Below are 26,209 nucleotides of genomic sequence, written 5' to 3'. Positions count from 1 at the left end.
CCCCCCAAACCAGGGCTTTCTCTTTCTTTCAACTTAAAGTATCCTTCTCTTTTTCTTCCACTTCCATAAGACTTGGATTTGAGTCCAGAAACTGGGTTGGAAGGCAAATGCAGTGATAAATGGAATATTAAAAGGCTCCTCCCACAGCTATTTGTGGGGGGAAGTGGGGTCCACGGCCCTACTCCATTGCTCCTGTACAGATTTATGTTTAAGATGGGTTCTCGCTTTGTTCCTAGAACCAGGAGAGTGAAGAATAAAAGATTAATTCATGCAGGAGGATCAAGGATGCTCTTACACAAGAAATGTTACTTGAGCTGGGTTTTAAAGACGAAATAAAGATAAGTTTGTGAGGTTGGGAAAGGTTTAGAGGTGTAGAGGGACATCTGAGGAGACATCCCAGAAGGCGGATGGATATGGAGATTTGGTAGTCACTGGTATTGAAGTCAAGATGTGGGAGGCACTGCCCAGCAACAGCAGAGTGGAGAAAAGAGGGCCAGGGCGGGCTTCGAGTTCAAAGCCTTTCTCTGCCTGGGCAGCTCCAGCCGCCTCACCAGCCGCCTCACCAGCCGCCTCACCAGCCGCTATGCCTCCTGCAGGCGTGCACAGGGCATTCCGCCTTGTCCTTGCACCATCTCCCTTCCCTGTTGTGTCTAAGTGCATCTCCTAGAATCCAGCTCATATATAACCAGTTCGGTGAACCCCTCTTCCCATAATAGTAATATGCTTATGTTTTCTCCAGAATTCCTAAGGCCCCCAGGACAGGACAATACCTTAAGAATCCTTTTATTATGTTCCCCTCGCCTGGGAAAGTGTTTGGCACAAGTGCAGCACCGATACTGTGAATAAATGAGTGGGCAAAAGAATGAGTGGCGCAAGGGTGGCCTTCATCCGGAGAGCAGGGAAGCCAGGAAGGAACTGCGAAGTTGGCCGGTTCATCCTAAAAACTTTGCCCATTTTAGGGCTGGGAGACCGTCTGAGCCTCGGTCCCAAGCACCTCCTAGGCTCCGCCTGGGCAGCTCGGCGCCGGAACTCCCCCGCACCCTCCCAGCCAACTACCTCACCTTTGCCCCACTCCGAGCCCAGCCCCTAACTTTCCTCCGCCTCCATTGGCTGCGCGACCGCCCAATGGGCAGGCGGGAGCCTCAAGCTCGATTTCCTAGCAGAGGGCGTCCGTTCTCGTTCGCGGGTCTCGCGAGTGTTAGGGTGATTGGCGGAGGCGGTGCAGCTTCGCGGGGCTTGAGGTTGCTGAGGCCGAGGTGACAGCTTGGCCCACTAGAGCAGAGACTATGTTTCGGGTGGCGGCTCCAGGGCAGCTCCGGCGGGCGGTGAGTCCGGTCGGGGAGGGCCGAGCTGATGACTGTTCGATCTTAATCTGCCGTCCCTGTGAGGGTCTTGGCGAAGGTCACCGGCTCCTACAGCTCCGACAGGCCCAGGCCAGGCCCAGGGACTGCCCTTGACTTCTCCCGGGCCTCAGGCTTGGAGCAAAGATCGGGCGTCAGGCTGATCAAATAGTGAGCCTGCACTGCTCTGCTGCTGCTGCTGCTGTTCCTGCTGTTCCCCGGCCTACCTCCCCTTGCTCACTTCCTCACCTTTCTGGCCCGGACTTGGCTTTCTTGGCCACCCACGTTCTCCACACCTGCAGCTACCTCCCCGGTGAATCTTGATCCAAGGGAGCAAGATGTCGCTCTGGGGAATGCCCTCTGGAGAAAGTTTAAAACTCGGGTCCGCCCGGAACCCGACATTTCTGGAAGCATACTCACTTGGCGCTTACTGGCTGCTCTGACCCACTCGTGGTCAAGGGCTTGGGGGGGGGGGCGGGGTGTGGGAATGCCACGTTGCTCTGCTTTCTGCCTAATGGGCCAGCGCTGAGTTGAAGTGATCGTGTGTGCAAAGCCCGTGGATCAGTTTGAGGGCTTTGACTAATTTGAAGAAGCAGGTGTCTTTTAAACCAGGTTGTAGAAATAGCTAGGGAACTGTCAACGATAGTGGTACGTTTTTGATGTTTTCGGTAGTGACAAATCATGAGTTTGCATCATTTCTTTTTTTGTTGTTGTTGTGGATGGACACAATATTTTTATGTGGCGCGGAGGTTCGAACCCAGGGCCTCACGCATGCTAGGCAAGCGCTCTACCACTGAGCTACAACCCTAGCTGCATCATGTCTTTTTGTTGTTGTTGTGTCAGGGACTGACAGGAAATATATTTTTGCCCTAATGCTGTGGGAGAACAGTAATTGGAGACTGACAAACTACAAGTCAATTTATATTGTGGATTCTGTGGGTTTTCTAATTTACATTTAGGTTAAATGAGAAGCTAGGTTGCTAAACTCGCTAGGACGCTTGTCATCCTACCTACTTGGGAGACTGGGGCAGAAAGACCCCCAAGTTCCATGCCAGCCTAGGCAATTTAAAGAAACCTAGTCTCAAAATATAAAGCGCCTGTGTCTCCTTGGTAGAGCACTTGTCTAACATGTCCATGGCCTTGGGTTCAATCACCAATAAAAGAGATTGCTAACCTTGGGTTAAAAAATGTCCTGATGTTGTGCAACTTTCATACACGCACACACACCTTTTTTTTTTTTTTAGTGTATATGTAGTTTCCCATGCACCACTGAGATTTTTCCATAGCTGGTGGTCTTTTTGGGGTGTCTATAGACAGTTTTTTTCCTTGTACTTATTCCTTTCATAAAGTCCTGACCTCTTCCAAAAAGTTCAAGCAACTCACATCTTTCACCTCAGAGTCCTGTTTTTCCCTCAGGAGTCTTTTTTTTTTTTTTTTTTTTAACCCCCTTAAAGATCTGGACAGAAGTAAATGTCATGTTTTGGGGAAAATTCCAAGAACCAGAGCCAGAGTTGTAAAATACCTCTCTGTAGGAGTTGGAAGGCAGTTTTGTGGGCAGATTGCGCTTGTGGCATAATTGTGAGGGGATTTAGGACTCAGTAATTTTGGAGAGCTAATAAAAAGTGGAATGATTAGTTTAAGTAATTCTTAATATCCTACACAGTTGGCCAATATACATAGACAGTATTTCCAAACCTTTTTTGTGGCTTGCCAAGGACTTTGACCTTGACTTATTTTTAAAATTTGAAGTCAAATAGTAGAATAGTTGCTCTAAACTGATTAAGAATATTTTAGATTAGAATTTCAAGCATATAAAAAATGGTGGAAACTCTTCTAATACAGACATCTAGATACACATAACACATTTAGCTTTTTAAATTTTTAAGTAATTTCAAAATTGGAGAAAACTTGCAAGAATAGTACAAAGAATTCTCAGAATTCCCTTTCTAGGTTCACTAGTGGTTAACAGTTTGGCACATTTGCTTTCTCTTGCTACATATATATACAGGAAATATATTGACAGGAATTATTAATAATTATTAAATAATATAACTTATTATTTTTCCAAAGTACTTGAAATTATAATGCAGATATACCGTTTCCTCCTAAGTGATTCAGAGGGTATATCAAAAGAACAAAGGTTTCAGTTTCATAACCATAGTATAATTGGAAAAATCAGAAAGGTAACAGTGATACAGTGTTCTCATCTACATTCATATTTTGCCAACCTTGTTTATATTGTTTAGCAATTTTTGTTTTTATGGTCTAAGGTATGGTCCAGATGTCTTGCATGTGGTTTTCTTGTCCCTTTAGTCTTTGTTAGAAAATTTCTCCAGCCTTTCTTTGACTTTGATGACATTGACATTTTTGAAGAGTGCAGGTCTTCTATTTTGTAGACTGTTACCCAACTTAGTTTTTTTAAAAATATATATTTTTAGTTGTAGATGGACACAGTACCTTTATTTTGTTTATTTATTTTTATGTGGTCCTGAGGATCGAACTCAGTGCTTCACAAGTGTTAGGCAAGTGCTCTACCACTGAGCTACAACCCCAGCCCCCAACTTCATTTTGTTTGGTATTTCCCTCATGATTAGACTCTGGCCATGTACTCTTGGCAGGGATGTCACTAACGTAACATTCTGTCTCAGTGCATCATATTAAGAGGCACTTGGCGTTAGTTTGTCCCATTACTGGTGATGTTAACTTTAGTCACTTAGGTAGCAAGTTGTTTGCCAAGTTTCTCCACTGTCAAGTAATAACTCCTTCTCTGTAATTTTACTAGGTGGGGAGATACATTGAAACTATGTAACCTTCATGAATATCACCTACTAGTCTTAGGATTTGTTGATGAATCTTGCCTGAGAAATTATTGCTGTGATGCAAAATGGTGATTTTTCTAATTCCACTGTTTACATTTATTAGTTAGTATTCTATTCTGAGTAACAGTCCCTTCTTGCTTATTTATGTATTTAGGGATTCAGGAATTCTTATTTAGTAAGTTTTCATCTCTTTTTACCTGTATTTATTTTGATCCTCAAAGTGGGATTATTATGTTGTGAAAATAATATAAGTTCAATTTGATTTATTTTTTAAGCTCTTTTTTTTAGTTATAGATGGACACAATACCTTTATTTTATTCATTTATTTTTTTTTATGTGGTGCTGAGGATTGAACCTATTGCCTCATACATGCTAGGTGAACACTCTACCACCAAGCCACAACCTCAGCCCTGTGATTTTTAAAAAAATATTTTTAGTTGTAGATGAATACAATACCTTTATTTTATTTATTTATTTTTATCTGATGCTGAGGATTAAACATAGGGGTTAAATTTCATTCTGCCACATATGGATTTTTCAGTTTTCTCAGCACCATTTGTTGAGAGGCTATCTTTTCTCCAAAGTATGTTTATGACACCTTTGTCTAGTATGAGATAACTGTATGTACATGAGTTTGTCTCTGTGTCCTCTGTTTTATACCGTTGGTCTTTATATCTGTTTTGGTGCCAATACCATGCTGTTTTTGTTACTGGAACTCTATAGTATAATTGAAGGTCTGGTATTGTGATGCTCCTGCTTCACTTATCTTGCTGAGGATTGCTTTGATTATTCTGGGCCTCTTATTTTTCCAAATGAATTTCATGACTGCTTTTTCTATTTTTATGAGGAACATCATTGGAACTTTAATAGAATTGCATTCAGGGCTGGGGATGTGACTCAAGCTGTAACGCGCTCACCTGGCATGCTTGGGGCACTGGGTTCGATCCTTAGCACCACATAAAGATGTTGTGTCCACCGAAAAACTGAAAAATAAATATTAAAAAATTCTCTCTCTCTCTTCTCTCTCTCTTAAAAAAAGAAAAAGAAAAGAAAGGAAATTGCATTCAATCTGTATAGTGAGCGCTTTTGGTGGTATGGCCATTTTTACAATATTAATTCTGCCTATTCAAGAACATGGGAGATCTTGCCATCTTTTAAGTTCTTCTTGAATTTCTTTCTTTAGTATTCTGTAGCTTTCATTATAAAGGTTTTTCACCTCTTTTGTTAGATTTATTTCCAAGTATTATATTTTTTTGAGGGTATCGTGAATGGGAGAGTTTTCCTAACTTCTCTTTCAGCTGATTCATTATTGGTGTGTAGGAATGCAGTTGATTTATGGGTGTTAATTTTATATCCTGCTACTTTGCTGAATTCTTTTATGAGTTCTAGAAGCTTGGTTTTTTAAAACTATAATTTTTCAATAAATTAAAAAAGAAAAATTATTAAACTTTTACAATGTAAGTTAAATGACTCTTGTTTAGTATCTATATTCTGTTTCCAGTTTTGATTGATTTGTGCTACCAAGCAATGTCCTTCGTCTTGGGGAGGGATCCCCAAAGTCAGTTGTTAACAAAGGTGGTTATTACATCTATAATATAGAGCTGGAGAACACACTAAGGAGAAAATGGAGAGGCAGACAATTGAAATTGCAATTAGTTAACTTCTTTTTTTTTGGTAGTACTAGGGATTGAATCCAGGGTCTCTGCCACTGAGCTACATTCCCAGACCTTTTTATTTTTTATGTTGAGGCAGGACCTTGCTAAGTTGTCCAGGTTGGTCTCAAACTTGTGAATGAGATTTAACTCTAATTCACATGCAAATTTTAATTTCTTTTGAAAGAAGAAAGAGAGCCAATTTTGGTGTGGCTCTAAAAGAAAATTTATTGCATAAGGTGAATTTAGTAAAATTATGCTGCCTGCCAATGTATCTAAGAGTCTTGTCTGATTTTAAAATGAAGTAAATTGACTATGTTTTTAATATTGTAATCAATGTCATATGATGTTTCTAGTTATGATTAAAGGTGCTATATTTTATTACTAAGGAGGTTAAAGTATTTAGTTTAAGTATAGAAATGCAATATACATTTTATTATTATGAAATATTAAAATAGGGATAGGTGACTTTAATTATATGATTTATTCTTTTGAGAAGAACTTTGAAAGATTTTATAGCTTATAACTGTTTTTTTTTTAAATTAAGAAGCAAAAAACCCTTCCTCCACCTCCCCCATCCTAGTCCCTCATCCCACTTAGTTTTCAAAGAAAGTTGCTGGGAAGTAAGCTAAAATTATTCTAGCTGCTTAGGTTATGAATGGGTTTGTCAGGGTGAAGTAGGGAATTGGACTCCAGCTGTTTTTTCTTCTTCCAGCATCTGTGGTAGTTAATTGCATGAGCATGCGGTTAAAGTCACAGGAAGAACTCTAAAGAACTGTAGAAGTAAAAACTGTGTCAAGAACTATTGAGGTTAAATAAGAGAATGGCCAAATATATTCATTAGACTTGACTTTAGTATGGTTCTTGGTGACTTTGAAGAGGTCAGATTCAGTGTTGTGTTACAACTGAAAGCCAGGGTGCTGTTAGTAAAACAGAAGAAGGGAGGTGAGGCAATAGAATTGGTGTCTATGGTGTTATTTTTAAGTGGTTTGTCTCTGAAAGGGTGCAGAGAGAATTATGACCTCTTTAAACCCTAACCTCAAGAAGTATGCTATCACGTAAAGGCCCATCAATTTTAAAAAGGTATGCAGCTGGTAAACAGAAGAAAAATTTTCACATTTTGCTATTTGGAACCAAGTCTATTTAGTAGTCTAAATAATTCTCTAAAAGCAAATGGGGTGTCTGTTTTAGTGATTTAACAAGTTTATGTACTGCTGAGGTGCCCTTAAGTGTGTGTAGATGGTTATCAATGATATAGGAATAATTGCTTTTTAGTTTTTGATTATTTAGGAAAACTTTTTATGTAGTCTCTAAGCATTCATTGAATGCCAGCTATGGGCCAGGCTCAAAGGTAGGTACTGAGATCACAGTGCAGAACAAGTCACTTGTCCCTGCCCTTGTGCTGCAAATAGATTGAAGACAGATAATAAACATATTGAGTGTGGTTAGTATTGAGTAAGAATGAATATGGCATTTGGGGAGCATAAGATAGGGAGAGGGTCAATTTTGTTAGGAAGCTGGAAAAAGTAAAGCATCTCTGTGAAAGTACTTTGTAGGCCATGGGAGGAATGGAGGAACCTTTGGATTGGGCAGAGGGAAGGAGGGGGAGGGCTTATGAGAGTAGGAAAGATGGTGGAATGAGATGGACATCATTACCCTAGGTACACATATGATTGCATGAATGGTGTGACTCTACTTCATGTACAACCAGAGAAGTGAAAAATTGTCCTCCATTTGTGTACAATGAATCCAAGAGCTTTCTGCTGTCATGTATAACTGATTAGAACTAATAAAAATAAATTTAAATAAAAGAAAGTACTTTGTAAATTAAGGTCCTTCAAACTGTTTATTGTAGGATAAAGTAATAGTAAGGGTGAAGGATTTTCTTTAGATTAAAAATGTCATTTTGTTTTTTGAATTTTGTCTATCTTAAATCACTTTATCATTGTTTTGGTTCTGTTCATATCATATGTATTTTTTTAAGTTGTAGATGGACACAATATCTTTATTTATTTTTTATGTGGTACTGTGGATTGAGCCCAGTGCCTCACATATGCTAGGCAAACACTGTACCACTGAGCCACAACCCCAGCTCCTCATATGTGTTCTTATTAGATATGTATTTTACTTTTTTAAATACGGTATCATTTCTACTTCTGTTGAAGTAGAAAAAAATGAAAGCCTATTAGTTTGGTTATTCAAAATTAAAAACAAAAACTTATACCCATGTGGATTCTATCTAAAGTAATATGAAACACATTGAAGCAACCCTGGAAATTAGGAAAAAATAGTTCTAGAATAACTAGACATAATATGAAAAGGAAAATATCCGACCTCTCCTGTTTCAATTACCATCTCTGAGGGCTCATCCCAGCTTCAACAATCCCTAGGGATCAGCTGCAGTCTTTGTTTTGACAGTAGTGCAGTTCAGCTTCTCCCACTGCCCAGTGGTATTCCTTGATCGTTGTAGGTCTCAAGAATTTGCTCTAAGCACCTACCCTGCTACATACAAAAGGAAGATAACTGAAAGTTAAACATTTATAAGCATCCACAGTATATAATGAATCAATTTCTTACTTCTGTGTATACGGTTGTACTAACTATAATCATTTTTCAAAAAATTAAGAAATTTTAGTTATTCTCTGTGGTTCAAAGGAGTAGTGTTGAAGTATGGCTGAGTTAAAGTCTTAAAATTGCTTTTTACAGCTCAATTTATAGAGTAAAATTATAAAAATAATGTTCTTAAAACAATAAAGTTGTTTTTTTTTTAATTTTTGTACTGGGGATTGAATTCAGGGGCACTTTACCACTAAGCTACACGGAAGAACCTTAAATGCATTCTGCTTAGTGAAAAAAGCTAATCTCAAAAGAACTTTTTATTTTTTATTTTGAGACAAAGTCTTGCTAAGATGCTGGGGGTCTTGGTAAGTTGCAGAGGTTGACCTCTAAGTTGTGATTATCTTGCCTCAGCCTACTGAGTTTTTGAATTTCAGGCATGTGCCACCATGCTCAGCTATCACCAATGTGTTTTTAAAAGTAGATTATTTCTTAAAGAATTTTCAGGTTGACAGCAAAATCTGATCAAAGTTCAGAGAATTCTCATATATTCTTGACCCACACACCCACTACCACCCCCACTGTCAATATATAGCATCAGAGTTGTACATTTGTCATAGCTATAACCTACATTGACATTATTGTTATGCAAAGCCTGTAGTTTACATTAGGGTTCATTCTTGGTGTTGTACCTTCCGTGGGTTTGAACAAAAGTATAATGACATGTTATCTACCTCAATAGTATCAGATAAAATAGTTTCACTGTAAAAAATCTTCTGTGTTCTGCCTATTTATCCCTCTGTCCCTGTAAACCCTGGCAATCACTGATCCTATCGCTGTTCCCATAGCTTTACTTTTTCCAAAATGTCATATAGTTGGAATAATGCAGCATGTAGTCTTTTGAGACTGGCTTCTTTCACTAAGCAGTATGCATTTAAGGTTCTTCCATGTCTTTTCATAACTTGATAGCACATTTCTTTTTACTTTTGAATAATATTCTGTAGTATAAATGTACCATAGTTTTTTTCCCCTATTAAAATCATCTCGGTTGCTTTCAATTTTTGGTAGTTATAAATGAATGTGTGCAGATTTTTGTGTGGACATAAATTTTCAACTCATTTGGGATAAGTCCCAAGGTGTGTAATTGTTAGATTGTACGTCAAGAGTATGTTTAGTTGTATAAGAAAGTACCAAACTATCTTCCAAAGTGGCTATACCATTTTTCATTCCTATAGAAATTTATGAGAGTTGCTTCCGTTCCACATACTTGACAGCATTTGGTGTTCAGTGTTTTGGATTTTTGCCATTTAAAAAAATTTTTTTTTCATTATAGTTGGGTACAATATCTTTATTTTTTTTTTAAAGAGAGAGAGAGAGAGAGAGAGAGAGAGAGAGGGAGAGAGAGAGAGAATTTTTTAATATTTATTTTTCAGTTTTCAGTGGACACAACATATGTATTTTATTTTATGTGGTGCTCAGGCTCGAACCCAGAGCCCTGCGCATGCCAGGTGAGTGCGTTACCGCTTGAGCCACATCCCCAGCCCCAATACCTTTATTTTTTTATTTGTTTTTATTTTTTTATATGGTGCTGAGGATGGAACCCAGTGTCTTGCATGTGCTAGGGCGAGTGCTCCACTGCTGAGCCACAACCCCAGCCCCGATTTCTGCCATTTTAATAGGTGTATAGTAGTCTCATTGTTTTAATCTTCAATTCTGTAATGGCATATGATGTTGAGCATCTTTCATATGCTTACCAGCCATCTGTATATCTTTGGTGAGGTGTCTTTTCAATTCCTTTGCCCCTTTTTTTGGCGATTGAAACCAGGGCCTTGTGCATGCAAAACAGTTGCTTTATTATGAGCTACATCTCTAGCCCTACTTTGCCCATTTTAAAATCAAGTTGTTTCTTACTGTTGAGTTTTAAGAGTTCTTTGTATATTTTAGTTAGATAGCAGTCCTCTGTTGAATGTCTTTTGCAAATATCTCCCCTCAATCACTGGCTTTTCTTCCCATTATTTTAGTGAAGAAAATTTTAGAAAGATGTTCTGTTCATTCATTAGACATCTGCTCTGTACTGGATACTTAAGTAGAGGCTTGTGTTAATATTAGAAAAATCAAACATGACCCTATAGTCAATATCAGATGGGGAAGATAAGTTCATCAAATGAGTATAGTGCAATAATGAAGGCAAATACGGGTACCATTCGGTGCTAGCACAGCTAACTAGTTGTAGGAGATCCAAAAAAAGCTTTATATGTAGCTAATGTTTAATAAGCATTTAATATTTCCTGGCATTATTCTAAAATCTTTACATTTACTAATTTAATCCTCACAACAATTATGTGAGATCATCATATTCCCATTTTATAGGAAACTGAGGTAAAGAGAAGCGATGGTAGCGATGAGATTGAGACCTGGGCAGGATAACAGAGTCTGTGCTCTTTACCACTGCAGTCGTATGAAGGCTTTTAGGAGGAATTGTACTTTAAGCAGAAAACTTAAGAATAACTAATTAAAGGCTAATCAGGTAACAAGGTAAGAGGCCCTCTAGGCAGAGGGAATAATATGTTGGAAGACTTGAAGTCAGAGAGAGCAGGGTTGAGTTTAGGTAGCTAAAAATAAGGTGTAAACGAGTGAAGTATGTATGGTTAGGGAGGTAGATCAGGCCACAAAATCAATGTCTAGTAAATCAACCTGAGGAGTCTAGTTTACCATATGCTCAGGGGACAGGAAACAACTGAAGTGTTTTCAGCAGGGGAATAACATATTATATTTGTATTACGAATAGAGAAATGGATTGGAGGGGGGCAAAATTGGGTTGGGAAACTTTCAGAATAATAGAGGAATAATGGCATATTGGTATTGATGATGGAAAGGACTAATGAATATGGAAGATGCTCCATTTAGCAGGAAGAATTATTATGATTTCAGAGGCTGATCATATGTGAGGGTTGAGATCATGGTTTGGACAGCTTGGTAGAGAGTGGTGCATCCCTTGAAGAAGTTGGAAGAGAGGAATTATGGGGAGGGACTGGAGGAACATGGGGGAAAGATGAGGTAAGGTTGGGATTTGCTGAGTTGGAAAATGTTTTGATGAGACGGGCAGAGTGAGCACTTAGATATGCAGATGTAACCAATTATAGGTCTGTAGCACTTAGGAAAGAGATTTGAACTGGAGATATACACAGATGTGCAAAATATGGAAGTCATTCTCATATAGGTGGTAAATTAAGCCATGGATTGCAGAAGGAAATAGTCAATAATTTAAAACATTAGTGAGAACAAGTAAGGTAAAGCTTGAAAAGTGTTGGTATTTTTGGTGAGGGGCGGGAACCAGATGCAAGTAATTGAGGCATGATGAAACATGAGGGATTAGAGAAGGTAGTGGCTAGAGTGGAATGTGGGGCAGTGGCTTTAATACAGGAGTTCTTTAAAATTGGGAGAGCCTCAAACATGTTTCAAAGTTGATGAGAAGGAAGGAGAGGTAAGGGCAAGATTGGAAACACTACAGTGCTGAGTGGGAATTGCAGAAAGACATCTGAGTAGATTTGTAAGAATGGTATCTAGAGCCCAGGTGAAGGGATTAAGACCCAGGAGGAAGGGAGGACCTTCCTGTTTCCATTGTAATAGGGCAGGGTCAGGAATCTCTGTGTTCTGTCAGGAGGAGAAGCAAGTTCTGATGCTGGCTTTAGGTTCATTGAGAAGGAGGAGGTGAGGCCCTCTTAAAGTAGGTGCATAATGGTTGGCAGCTTGAGAAACATCAGGATATTTGAAATAGTTGACATGGAGGGTGAGAATGCTGACAAAGAAGGCATAGTAATATTGCTAAGGCAAGTTTTGTGGATTCCAGTAAGGCCAGTGACCAAAAATTTATGGATGTCACTGACCTGCATTAATGTATTTTAATATAATAAGCACTGTTTTGAAGAGATTGGGATTCCTTTTCTGGGCAGTCACATTGTTAAGTATTTCAGTAGTTATCTTTGAAGTTTAAGAATTTGGTTGTCTTTCCTCCTATAACCATTGTTTGTTTGTTTGTTTTGGTACTAGGAATTGAACCAGGGTGCTTTACCACTGAGCCACATCCACAGCCCTTTTTATTTCTTATTTTGAGACAGGGTCTCACTAAGTTACCTACAGCCTTGCTAAGTTGCTGAGGCTGGCTTTGAATTTGCGATCCTCCTGTGTCAGTCTACCGTGTCACTAGGATTACAGGCATGTGCCACTGCCCCTGGCCTCCCATAACTAAGAGGGTCCTAAAGTATAGAGAGGCAGTGGGTCATAAAATAATAAAATGAAAAATAATTTTGCTTTACAGCTTTTTCAGTAATGAATTGTTCTTGTTGACTCTTTATTCTGTACTACTCTCGTACTTAAAATAGGATTTTGGAGTGACAGAAGATTATTTGATAGAAATATTACCTGATATTTTCCTTTCTTCTTATTATTGTTATTTTTATTTTCTTTTTTCTTTTTGGTAGTAGAAATTGAACCCAGGGGCACTTTACCACTGAGCTACATTCACAGCCCTTTTTATTTTGAGACAGGGTCTTGCTAAATTGCAAGGCTGGCCTCAAACTTGTGATCATCCTGCCTCAGCCTCCAGAGTTGCTGGGATTACAGGCTTACGCCACGGTGCCTGGCCAGTGCTATTTTTTTTGTTGTTAAAGCAGGAACAGGGGTGGGGTTGTGACTCAGCAGTAGAGTGCTCACCTTGCACGTGTGAGACCCTGGGTTCGATCCTCAGCACCACATAAATAAAAAGCAAATAAACAAAATAAAGATATTGTGTCTGTGTATAACTAAAAAATATTTTTTAAAAAAGCAGGAACATATTTGCCAAGTGAAATCTTATAGGTCTCATATTTAAAACAGCTATAAATGGTGGTACTTTGATGTGAGCTAATAATTAAGAACCCAAACACTGGAGTCAAACTACCTGGAGTTAGAATATGCTTCCTAGATATGTAACCACACAAAAGTTCAGTTTCCTCCTCTGTAAAGTCAGGGTATAGTACTTGCATCATAAAGTTTTTATGTGTTTTAAATAAGATACTACCTTAAAGTAAAACTACTTTGTACAGTGCTCTATAATTGTTAATTTAATACATCTGGTTAAAACAAAGCTCAGGGGTGTGTTCTAGCAGCCCTGATTGCCTGGTCCCAACTTAACCTGTGTGGTGGTTCCTGAGGTGCCTTCCAGGAACTCTTCTATGAAGGGTAGTATGAAAACTTATGATCTAGTTCATCCTCCACCATTTCATATGAGGAAATTAGGCTTCAGATTGAGTACTAACATTTTAAAGATCACTAGGCTCCATACAACAGCTAACTGCTGAATTTAGCCACATAATTAAGATCTGAGGACAGAAAGGTAAAACACTGACTTAGAAGGAAGCTTAATATTTTTTAAATTATAAAGAAGTCAACTGAGGGGTTTATTCTGAGACCTATGGAGAGCTCAGCTGAAGTTCTGGATTTCAGATTTTTGTTCTGGATTTGAGATACTGCTTCCCCTACATTTAACAATCTCAGGACTCATGAAGAGAATGAGTTAAAAGCCAGCATCGTCAAATTAATGAGACCCTAAGAAACTCAAAGGGACCCTGTCTCTAAATAAAAATATAAAAAAAGGGGTGGGGATGGGAATCAGTGGATGAATGCCTTTGGGTTGAATTTCTGGTACCAAAAAGAAAACAACACAGACTCTCTCTCTCTCCCTCTCTCTCTCTCTCTCTCTCTCTCTCTCTCTCTCTCTCTCACACACACACACACACACACACACACACACACACACACACACACACACTAAATAAATAAATAAGTCAACTGATTATATAGCATGCCCTTTTGATGTATGTAGGTTTTTTAGTAAAAATCTGATCTGCTAGATGAACTGAGGGTTGGCTTTTTGTTTTGTTTTGTTTTGTTACTGGGGATTGAACCCAGGGATGCTTTACCACCAAGCTACATCCCCAGTCCTTTTTTATTTTTTGTTTGAGACAGAGTCTTGCTAAGTTGCTGAAGCTGGCCTCAAACTTGTGATCCTCCTGACTCAGCCTCTTGAATCACTGAGATTATAGGCATATGCCACTGTGCCTGATGTGAAAGGGTTCTCAACTATATTATTTTGTTGTTTACTTAGAAATTGAATTTTGAACAATCTTTTAAAAAGCATATGCAACTCTCACTGGAAGTTTAAAAAAGTCTCACACTTCCTTATGAGAACTACCCAACTTATTTTATGATAGAACTATAATTTTCAGCAAATATGGGCCTTCTGCCACCAAATCTTGGATTTATTCTTCAAATGGTGATGGAAATCTCATAATTTTTATGGTAAATGATGTGTGATACATAATAAAAAATATGATGTCTGATATATATTGGTAATAGTTACTAGCAATTCTTATGAAATAGTCAAATCATAAATTATGTTATTGGTTCTTAATTAGAAAGTCTTTTATATTGTGCTCTTCTGATTAAAAGAGAAAAAATATATAATTAATTCTTCAGATGTAAATTTTAAGAGTAACATTGTATTAGATGTTGAGCCTAGAAAAATGAACAGGTATGGTATTTGCTTTCCAAGAACTTCTTTCCATTCTAGAAATTGTGAATTCTTATGAATTGGCAAACACCCCCTAATCCCTACACTGGGTCACTTTACCATTGAGCTCCACTGTTGACATTTTTAATTAATTAATTAACTAATTTTAATTTTTTAGTTGTAGTTGGACACAATACCTTTATTTTACTTACTATTTTTATATGGTGCTGAGGATTGAACCCAAAGTCTTGCACATGCTCAGCAAGCACTCTACCGCCGAGCCATAACCCCAGCCCAGTTTTTAATTTATTTTTGAGGTAGGGTGTCACTAAGTTGCCCAGGCTGGCCTCAAACTTATGATCCTCTTGCCTCAGCCTTCTGTGTGCTGGGATTACAGGCCTGGCTAATACAAGAGTTTTGACAAACCATTTGTATCAGTCTTTATAAAAAGCCTTGAAAGCTTGCCTATTCTTCTTAATCAGCTATTTCTGGGAATTTGTCTTAAGAAAGGAATTGTGGGGGGGCCAGGTACTAGGAATTGAACCCAGGGGCACTTTACTACTGAGACACCGCCCCAGTCCTTTTTATTTTTTATTTTGAGACAGGGCCTTGCTAAGTTGCTGAGGCTGACCTGGAACTTGTGATCCTCCTGCCTCAGCCTCTTGAGTTGCTGGGATTACAGGTGTGTCCCACTGCACCCAGCAAGAAAGGAATCTTGAGATGTGCATAAAGATTTCTAATTTATTAAAAAAAATACTTATTTTTTAGTTTTAGGTGGACACAACATCTTTATTTTATTTTTATGTGGTGCTGAGGATCGAACCCAGCGCCCCGCGCATGCCAGGCAAGCGTGCTACCGCTTGAGCCACATCCCCAGCCCCGTAGATTTCTAATTTTTAATTTGAGCTGCCTCCTTTCTTACTAGAAATTTTTTATTTGTAAAAAAAGAAAAAAGTTCTATAAACAGGAACTTGATTTGGCAGTAAGCAATTCTCATTTTCTGTCGTTTCCTTGCTACCTTTGAGTAAACAATAAGGTGAGAAAAAGATAAGAAAAGACATCTACTGGTACCACAATGTAGTGACTGCATCCTGCTATGATGTCTTCTTTCTTCTTCCATCCTCAGGGTAGTGTGACCCTGAAGCATTTCTACCTCTTGTTGCATGTCCTAGGGTCTCGGGCCCTAGCCGTGATCTTGGTTCTTTGGGGGTAAAGCAAGTGTAGAAGGCTGGGGATGAAGTGGTAGGGATAAGTAGTTTAGGGAAATGAGGTATCCATCTTGCTGCAGGTTGGATAGAATCTGGCTTAGGAAATCAAAGTTTCCAGAATAAGTAAACGGGCCAAGTTCCAGTCAGAGGAAGGGCTGTTCTACACCAGAAGGAAATTTCATCTGTTGAGGTTGAGTACAAACATTTAATTAAGAGGATTGTCTTCTCTGCATTGCTTATAATAATAAAATATTGTGAATAATCCAGATCTTACAATGGTAAGCCTATATACTATGATAACAAAAAGGTGAAGAATATGATAACATAGCAATTGATATTTATAATATAATAAATGAAAAAAGCATAATTTTATGAAAACTGCGTATTAGTTGTGTAACCAGTATTATCCATTGTCTTATTCTGGCTTGCCTTCAGACCCTCCTTGTAAGTTTCTAGCTTTGAGTAAATTTCATACTATGCTTTTTTTTTAAATTTTTTAGTTGGAGATGGACACAATACCTTTATTTAGTATTTTTTATGTGGTGCTGGGGATTGATTGAACCCTTCGTCTCACCCACATGCTAGGCAAGCCCTCCACCATTGAGCCACAACCCCAGCCCTTACTATGCTTTCTTTATTCCAACTCCAGAGCTGAAAATTTTTGCTGAATTAAACTACACAACCATGCCATTTGATTCTCAGTTCCATTTTCTCATTTCATAGTGCCATTTTCCACAAGGGTAGTTCTAAAGCTTGTAGTGCTGACCTTCCTCATCTTTTCACATGACAGAAACACCTAAACTTCTTTCCTTTCCTTCCCTTGACTGTATTTCATGATCAGCAGACTTCATTTTGTTTCTCTTCATTATTTGAAAAATTCTTCTATTGTATAATGTACATGCATAAGTCTTATTTCTTGTGAAATCTTTGAGCATGGGGGTTACTATCTACAAGTATTTTTTTTTAATTCAGAGGCATATTTGAGCAGTTAAAATTCCAGTAAAATTGCTGTTTATTGTCATTTTTTTTTCTTTTCTCTTTTTCTTTTTTTTTTTTTTTTTTGGTATCGGGGATTGAGCTCAGAGGCACATAACCACTGAACCACACCCCAACCCTTTTTTGTATTTTTAATTTAGAGACAGGGTCTCACTGAGTTGCTTAGTGCCTCACTAAGTTGCTGAGGCTGGCTTTGAATTCTCGATCCTCCTACCTTAGTTTCCTGAGCTGCTGGGATTATAGTGTGCACCACCATGCCTGGCTATTGTCATATTTTAAAAATAGATTTCCTTTATAATTTTAGTATTGAATGTTTTTTGCTAAAAGCAATAGGAATCAACTTTAGTGCAAAATGTGGTAGCACGTACCTACAATCCCAGCAATTTGGGAGTCTGAGGCAGGAAGATCACAAGTTCAAAACAATTTTCAACAACTTAAAGAGGCCCTAAGCAACTTAGTGAGACCCTGTCTCTAAATAATAAATAAACAAATAAACAAACAAATAAGTAAATAAATAGATAGGGCTGGAGATGTAACTCAGTGGCTAAGTGCCCCTGGGTTCAATCCTTGGTACAAAAAAAAAAAAAAAAAGTATCAACTTTAGTAGTTGTTTTCAAACCCTTTATTTCTGAACTTATTATACTCTTTAGTATAGTGCTCCTTAGTGTGTAATTGGTGGTAGAATTTGACCAGTTCCTACTCTCATGATTAACATTTTCCATCTAAGGATTTTAAATTTAGGTATATATAACAGTTACACATTGGACATAGGCTAGTGGCAAAATTGTTTGAAATAATTTTTTTTTTAACATTTATTTATTCTTAGTTCTAGGCGGACACAACATCTTCGTTTGTATGTGGTGCTGAGGATCGAACCCGGGCCGCACGCACGCTAGGCGAGCGCGCTACCGCTTGAGCCACATCGCCAGCCCCTGAAATAATTTTTAAACATTTTCTAGCAATAGAAAACTCATCTGGGGGGCTGGAGTTGTAGCTTAGTGCTGGAGTGCTTGACTTGCATGTGTGGTTTGATCCTCAGACCATACAATCAATCAATCAATAAAAAATATTGTGTTCATCTACAACTAAAAATAAAAAAGAACTTATCTGCATTTCAGTTTTTATTAGGTGAGAATATTATTACAATGATAGACACAACCCAGTTTTTACTATTGATATAAATGTATTTCAGAAATACATTTACAGAGTATTAAGTACAGAATAGTTTTATTTAAAGCACAGAAACTTAACAATTAGAGTAAAAAAAAAAAACCCTATGAATAACTTTTTTTCTTTTCCCCCCTTTTTAGGCTTCATTGCTCCGATTTCAGAGTACCCTGGTAATAGCTGAGCATGCAGATGACTCTCTAGCACCTATTACCTTAAATACCATCACTGCAGCCAAACATCTTGGAGGTGAAGTGTCTTGCTTAGTAGCTGGAACCAAATGTGACAAGGTGAGAAATTTTTAAGGTCAGCCATAGCAAATATAATCTCCATCAAGAGACAGGAAAAGATGGCAACAGAGAATTATGCTGAGGACTATAACCCAAACTGGGCTCTAATCCCCATTAAATGGCCAGTGTCACAACCATTACTATGTGTGAAAAAGGAACTAAAAGGTTTGCTCACTAAGCATTTTATCTTTTGGAATGAGGTAGAATACTTGATTTAGTTCCACTGGCATCATCATATGCCATCAGGTACCAAGTAGAATGATAATATTTGAGTCCCCTTAAAGGTTAATAGCCAATCCCTTTTTGTGTTGATGAATATACTTACTAATTGCTTCTAATTCCTGAAAGTGGTAAATCTCGACAAAGTATCATGGGTGTTAATTTTTAATTGGTAGGAGAATTCAAATTTATTATTCTTACCAAATTATAGCTGGTACTAAAAAATGTTATTGTCATTGTTATAAATAAGATAATGAAAACTTTGAAAACCAACCCTCAGGAAAGATGCTGTAATGTGGGTTGCAGGGTCTGTGCACTGAGCTGCTGTGAAAATGAGTACTTCAGTATGTTCATGCCATTTGAGTCCTCTCATATTCTAAAGGAGTAGCCAAGTAGATGATTGAGAGTTTGAACCTCTTAGAAGAGTAAATCTGGACAGGGTATGTTTTTTCTTAGGCGATTTTATTTTATTTTTTTACTAAACTATCAATGCAGGGCATGTGATAATTCAGGTTCTGAATGCTAGTGTAATTCCTTATATGAAATTGGTATTTTCAAAGAACGTATCCTAGCAGGTTTAGGGTTAATGTGGACTCATTACCTAATAACTATTAACATTTATTGAATCTTATATAGTTGATATTAACCACAACATCTGACAATATGGCTGAACTATCTTTTTTGTTTACTCAATTTTCAGATACATACAAATTTTGGATTTGTCTTGCTATAATTTTAAATATTATTCTAATATTGTCTTAACAATATTTGAAATGATATCTACTTAGTTACAGTGTTATGTCATGTTCTAATCTTAAAGAAAACAACAAATGCCTATGAATAATGTAGGCAAATTTCAACTTTGTATTTTTTTTTTTTTTTGCTAGTTATCATAAATAGAAAGTGATTCTTTTGTGAGGTGCCAGAAGATAAAAGATAGGACAGATGTGTAATCCCAATGACTTGGAAGGCTGAGGTAGGAGGATCTCAAGTTTGAGATCCTCAGCAACTTAGCAAGACCCTGTTTCAAAATAAAAATAAAAAGGACTGGGGATGCAGTTCAGTGATAGAGAGCCCCTGGGTTCAATTCCCAGTACCTGCCCCCACCACCCAAAGAAAGAAAGATTTGAGCCAGGCATGGTGGTGCAGCAGCTTGGGAGGCCGAGGCAGGAGGATTGCAAGTTCAAAGCCAGCCTCAGCAATTTAGTAAGGCACTAAGCAACTCAGTGTGACCCTGTCTCTAAATAAAAATTTTTTAAAAAGGGCTGGAGATGTGGCTCAGTGGGAAAACATTCTGGGTGAAAGGAAGGAAGGAAGGAAGGAAGGAAGGGAGGGAGGGAGGGAGGGAGAAGATTTGATAGGAAAACTCTGTCCCCATTTTATTTCTAGGGAGCTATAGCTACTTTGGAATTAACTTGGTTTTGTAATTAGAAATTCTCTTAAAATTAGAGAAGCTAAATACAGATGCATCCATAATAATGGGCCTCCTGTACAAGATAGTGTACTTTCAGAAGGTGGACTTTTGTGTTGCATTCTTTCTTCATTGAATATTGTTGGACCATTGAGAGTGGGAAGGGGGCACAGCCTTTTATGCCCACTCATCAGTGGATCCCTGAATCATCTTGGAGGTATACAAGCAGATAGTAATATGTCTGGTATGACTCTGATAAACAGAAACTGATCCTGCTGTATTAAAGATACTAAAAGGGAGAATTCTGATTGCCTTCTATATATAGAAAATCTGAGTGCCAAAAAGCTTCCTTAGAAACCTATCTTGATTCCAAAGAGGAAAAATGAAAAATTAAAAAAGAAAATATGACAAATGTTTTATTATAGATAAATATATGTATGTGGGCAGAACTCAGCAGTTGACAGTAGGCTGTATTATAAGATTTTATTTGTTGCTCAGCATTATTAATTTTAATATCCAGTAAGATGCAGTGAATTTTAAAGTAAGATGTTTAAGACTTGTTTTTCACCTTTAGGAAACCCTAATTCTAAAATGTATTGACTGCATTATTAATATGAGAGAGAGCAATGTTGATTTTGGTTTATCAATTAGTACTTTTGTTTTTCAAGGTAGAATTTTTGTTGAAATTCTTTGTTGATAGAAGTTGGGGCTGGGATTGTGACTCAGTGTTAGAACACTTGCCTAACATGTGTGAGGCACTGGGTTTGATCCTCAGCATCACATAAAAATAAATAAATAAAATAAAGGTATCATGTCCATTTACAACTAAAAATATTTTAAAAGAAAAGTCTATGTAAGGTGAATACTTAGATCAGTTGGCAGAAGATTTTCTTTGTTTAAGGATTAAAAAAAAATAAAACAGGGCTGGGGATGTGGCTCAAGCGGTAGCGCGCTCGCCTGGCACGCGTGCAGCCTGGGTTCGATCCTCAGCACCACATACCAACAAAGATGTTGTGTCCGCCGAGAACTAAAAAATAAATATTAAAAATTCTCTCTCTCTCTCTCTCTCTCTCTCTCTCTCTCTCCTCTCTCTCTCTCCTCTCTCTCTCTCTCTCTCTCCTCTCTCACTCTCTCTTTAAAAAAAAAAATAAAAAAAATAAAACAACAACATTTGTTTTATTCCTAAGTGTCCCTTTTAATAGGAATGATTTTTGTAGTTAACTGTTAAAATTTTATGCTGTTGATGGTGCCTCTATTTGGATATTTCTGATAGATGGATGATTAGAAACTTATCTTTTAATCACAGGTGGCACAAGATCTCTGTAAAGTAGCAGGTGTAGCAAAAGTTCTGGTGGCTCAGCATGATGCTTACAAAGGCCTCCTTCCAGGTGAGGTTTTGCATTGGAAAAGTGTGAGTTATGCTTGATTATATGAATGTGAAAATATTATGAGATGCTTTTTTATCAAATGTGTTTAATTCTCAGAGGAACTAACACCATTGATTTTGGCAACTCAGAAGCAATTCAATTACACACATATCTGTGCTGGAGCATCTGCCTTTGGAAAGGTGAGAAGACTGGGAATGTGGAGTCTCATGTCACCTACTTGAAAGAGTTAGATTTCATTGTGTTAAAAATGTATAACAGGGGCTGGGGTTTTGGCTTAGTGGTATAGTGCTTGCCTAGCATGTGTGAGGCACTGGGTTCTATTCTCAGCACCGCATATAAATAAATAATTTAAAGGTCCATTGACAACTAAAAAACATTTTAAAAAAATGTACAACAGACTTTGTTTAGACAGGTGATCTAGATTTATCCACATTAATGGGGTACTTTTGCTACACTTTATTCTTTCAAAATTTTTGTCAAATTTTCTGTTAAAATGCCATTTACATATTTTCAAATTTTGTTACAGAGATCTCTTTTGTTCTCTCAAGATTTTGTCATATGAGAATGCTACTCTACGATTTTAAATTTTGCCTTGGAGAAAACTCTATTAAGGCCATTGTTAAATTATTTTTGTTTTAAAATATTTGAAAAACAGTTCATTTCTGTGTGTGTGTGTGTGTGTATGTGTGTGTGTGAATGTGTGTGTTGTTTCTATTAGTGACCCATCTTTTTTTCAACATATATTTTGGTACCAGGGATTGAACTCAGGAGTGCTCAGTCACGGAACTACAGTCTCAGCCCTTTTTATTTTTTATTTTGAGACAGGGTCTCACTAAGTTGCTTAGTCTTGCTAATTGGCTGAGATTGTCTTCGAATTTGTAATCCTCCTTTCTCAGCCTCCAGAGTTGCTGGGATTAAAGGAATGTGCCACCATGCCAAGTTCCTTATTTAGTTTTGGTGCATTACAGTTGTACATAATGGTGGGATTTGTTGTTATATATGCATACATGCACACAATATTTCCCCTTTCCTTTCCCTTCTCCCTCCCCCTGGTCCCTTTCCTCTACTTTATTGATCTTCCTTCGCTTTTCATAAGACACCCCCACTTCTTTTCTTTTTTCCTCTCTAGCATCTACATATGAGAGAAAATAAGACACTTGACTCCTGAATTTTGCTTATTTTGCTGAACATAATGCTTTTAAGTTGTTTCCATTTTCCTACAAATGACACTTTTATTTTTCTTTAAAGTTGAATAAAACTCCATGTGTATATGTATATATCAAATTTTCTTTATCCATTCATCTGTTAATGGGCACTAGGCAGATTCCTGTTAGTAACCTATCTTAAAAAGTGGTTTACTTGTGTGACTGATGGATATTTAGAGCAGAGCATGGTGGTGTGTGTCTGTAATCCCATCTACTTGGGAGGCCTAAGCAGAAGGATTAAACTTTCAGGCCAGTCTGGGCAACGTAGCAAGACTTCATCTTTACGAGGGGGAAAAAAAAAAACAGGAGGAGGAGGAAGGGAGGGAGGGAGGAGCAGAAGAACAAGAATTTGTTCATGGATTTTTGTTGTTCTCTCTGGCCACGTATCATCTTAGCTCCCTTTTCTTTTATTCTATCTTCATTAAACTATAGTTTATAATCTTAAAAAAATAGTAAGTTATACACAAATACATTCATAGAAAGGGTGCACATAGGATAGCAGTATGGAAAGGAAGGTATGAAGTCCCACCTTCCTTTTTTTTTTGATACCAGGATTGAACCATCCAGGGGTACTTTACCATGAGCTATATCCCCAACCTTTTTTTGTTTTGAGACAGAGTCTCTCTAAATTGCTTAGGGCCTTGTTAAATTGTTGAGGCTGGCCTCAAACTTGTGATGTTCATGCCTTAGCCTCCTGAGTAATTGGGATTACAGTTGTGGTGCTGCAGCACCAAGCTTGAGAGTCCCATCTTCTTATTCCCAATTCATCCTTCCCTCTTTAGAAGTATAACTGTTAGCAATTATGCATTGTTTTAGGTCTCTTTCTATAGATTTAAAAATTGTACATGTTCAGATATAGTTCTGCTTCTAAAATGGATAATAAAGCACCAAGTATTTTGTGACTAGTAGTTTTAACTTAAGAGTATGTCTTGAAAATATAAGCTCATAATGTGTATGGGTTTTTGTTTTTTTAAGTGGCTGTATCAATATTCCATATTTAACCAAGAATACTTAGATTTTTGGGGGTCCTTCGCATTTACAGACTTTGCTGCAAGGAAACATCTCTGTGCAATCATCTTTGAATACGTGCACTGGTATTTATTTAGAATAGAGTTCTAGAAGTGAAATAGGTGGGTTAAGAACTCTGTATTTTAGTGTGTGTGTGTGTGTGTGTGTGTGTGTGTGTGTGTATACACATACATACACATACACATATATACATATGTGTGTATATATATGTATATATATATATGTAGTTAAGTTGCCAAAACTTGCTATTACACATTTTAACACTTCCCCTGCCCCTACCTGATGGGTGAAAAGATCTCTGTGGACCATTCTATCTCTGAGAGTATTGTTTCTATGTTGGATGATTTAAAGAACTTTATAAATCTTGAGTTTCTGTGATGACAGTTTACCTACAAAATAGACCAAGCAAGGGTGTTTTTTTGTGTCTTGGTAGCTAGTTTTTAATCCTCTGGCTTTGACTAGTGTGTTGTGACAGGTGGGAGTTTTGAGAATAAGGATCACATAATAGAAGCTGATACCACAGACTGTAAATGGGCTTGGAAGGATAAAAGAGTCCATTAGAAGAAGCTAAATAAATCTGTTATGTTCCTTTACCAACTGTTAATTTTCTGTTGCTGTGACAAAATACTTGAGAAAATCAACTTAAAAGGAAGAATGATTTTTTTGGCTTATGGTTTCAGAGATTTCAGTCTCTGATTGTTGACCCAGTCCCTTTGGGCCTGTCATAGTGCTGAACATTTTGGTGGGGAGCACACTGTGGGACAGAACTGCCAGCTAGGATTTAAAAAGATAAAGAAGGACAAGTAGGGGTTCCAATATGTTTTTCAAGGGCACAACCCCAACAATTTTCCTCTTAAAGGTTCTCCCACCTCACAATACTGCCACAGGCTGATGACTAAGCCTTCAGCAGATGTCTTTGTGGGACATTTAAGATCAAAATTATAACACCAACTATGGCTTTAAGGTGATACACTTTTATATTGGTATGCTAGAATTTTGGGGATCTCATTTTTTTGTTTAAGGAAAGAACACTTTTTTCTTTTTCTTCTCAGGAGCCATGTGGTCAAACCTACACTATCAAAAGTCAGTGTACTTTTAAAAAAGACATAGTTTTATCCATATTCCATCCACTCTCAGGTATTTAGATAGAAGACAGACCCAGAAAAACATGATTTTAAGCACCAGGATGATTTTTTTTAAACAAAGAACATTTAAAGTACAAAAGATATTGCATTTCAAGCAATTAAGAAAGTTCTAAAACTTTAAAAGATGTATAGTCTAGCTAGGCACAGTGGTGCATTCCTGTCATCCTAGCTGCTCAGGAGGCTGAGGCAGGAGGATCATGAGTTCAAAGCCAGCCCTAGCAACTTAGTGAGGCATGCATGAGGCACTGGGTTCGATCCTCAGCACCACATAAAAATAAAATAAAAATATTGTGTCCACCTATAACTAAAAAATAAATATTAAAAAATGAAAAAAAATAAAGTAGATGTCTTCTAAAACCTTTCATTTAACTAAATTAGAACTATATTTAATGGCACTCTAATTGTTTTCCCAAACTCTTTTTTTTTTTCTGTGAGATCTTAATTTTTTTCTCATTGAGGTTTTACAAATTAAGATACTTCTCAGTAGCTCTTTTTTTTTTTTTTTTTTACAGTTGTAAGAAAGTTACTGTGTAATATAGGTAATGATAAAATGGAAATTAGAAAACCTCTCATATTGGAAAAATAGCAGGAGGGAAATTAACTCATTCTGTCAACCCTTGTTATCATCAGTTTATAGAGAACCACTTGTTAGATATGGGAGAGGAACATGAGAAATAGAAGGCACAGCCCCAAAAATCTATTTGAGGATAATATAAACCATATATTAAAATTATTCTAAAATAAAATGCATGTTAGGGCCACTTAATATAGTGTAATTTTACATGCATGTGAAAGGAGGCAGAGTAAAGTAGTAATTACAGGACAGTACTGGGAGATTTGTTAGAGAACAGAGAGGAACTTGAATGATGATATTGAGATTGTGCCCACTCGGTGCAGTATTGTACTAAGTTCAGGAGTAAGAACTAAGGTATTTGGGGGAAATCAGTGTATGGTTCAGCTTTTCTATTTGTATAATCAAATCATAGCATCTCACTTTAAAAAAATTACATACACAAAAGAACTTGAATCCAGAAAGTACTGGATTCATTCTTCATTAACTAACTTTTGTTTTAGAGCTTTAGGTCCTAGAGCTTTAAAGTAGAAGTGTAGAGATTATCTTCATTATGAGATGAAGATACTGAGGCCTGGAGAGATCATGACTTTCACAAAGATCCTGACCAGGATCTTTCTTTTTTCTTTGAGAGAAAAATTAGCACATATATTAATTCCAGAG

At 37.4% G+C, this 26,209-nt stretch overlaps 1 protein-coding gene across 1 annotated transcript in view; it reads left to right on the top strand.

Annotated features, from left to right (window-relative positions):
• The first annotated feature begins 1,168 nt into the window (after positions 1-1,168).
• Positions 1,169-26,209, top strand: part of ETFA (electron transfer flavoprotein subunit alpha) — a 74,504-nt gene continuing 49,463 nt past the window's right edge. Inside the window, exons 1-4 of the mRNA XM_081290129.1 lie at positions 1,169-1,325; positions 18,432-18,578; positions 21,515-21,596; positions 21,693-21,775. Coding sequence (XP_081146255.1) covers positions 1,287-1,325; positions 18,432-18,578; positions 21,515-21,596; positions 21,693-21,775 — 351 coding nt within the window. The 5' untranslated portion in view covers positions 1,169-1,286. The remainder of the gene's footprint in view (positions 1,326-18,431; positions 18,579-21,514; positions 21,597-21,692; positions 21,776-26,209) is intronic.

This window comes from Spermophilus citellus (genome assembly GCF_964194105.1).
Source record: "Spermophilus citellus genome assembly, chromosome: 4".
In the NCBI taxonomy this organism is placed as follows: domain Eukaryota; kingdom Metazoa; phylum Chordata; class Mammalia; order Rodentia; family Sciuridae; genus Spermophilus; species Spermophilus citellus.
Note: the sequence above shows the minus strand (reverse complement) of the source record. Positions and strands in the feature narration are given on the sequence as shown.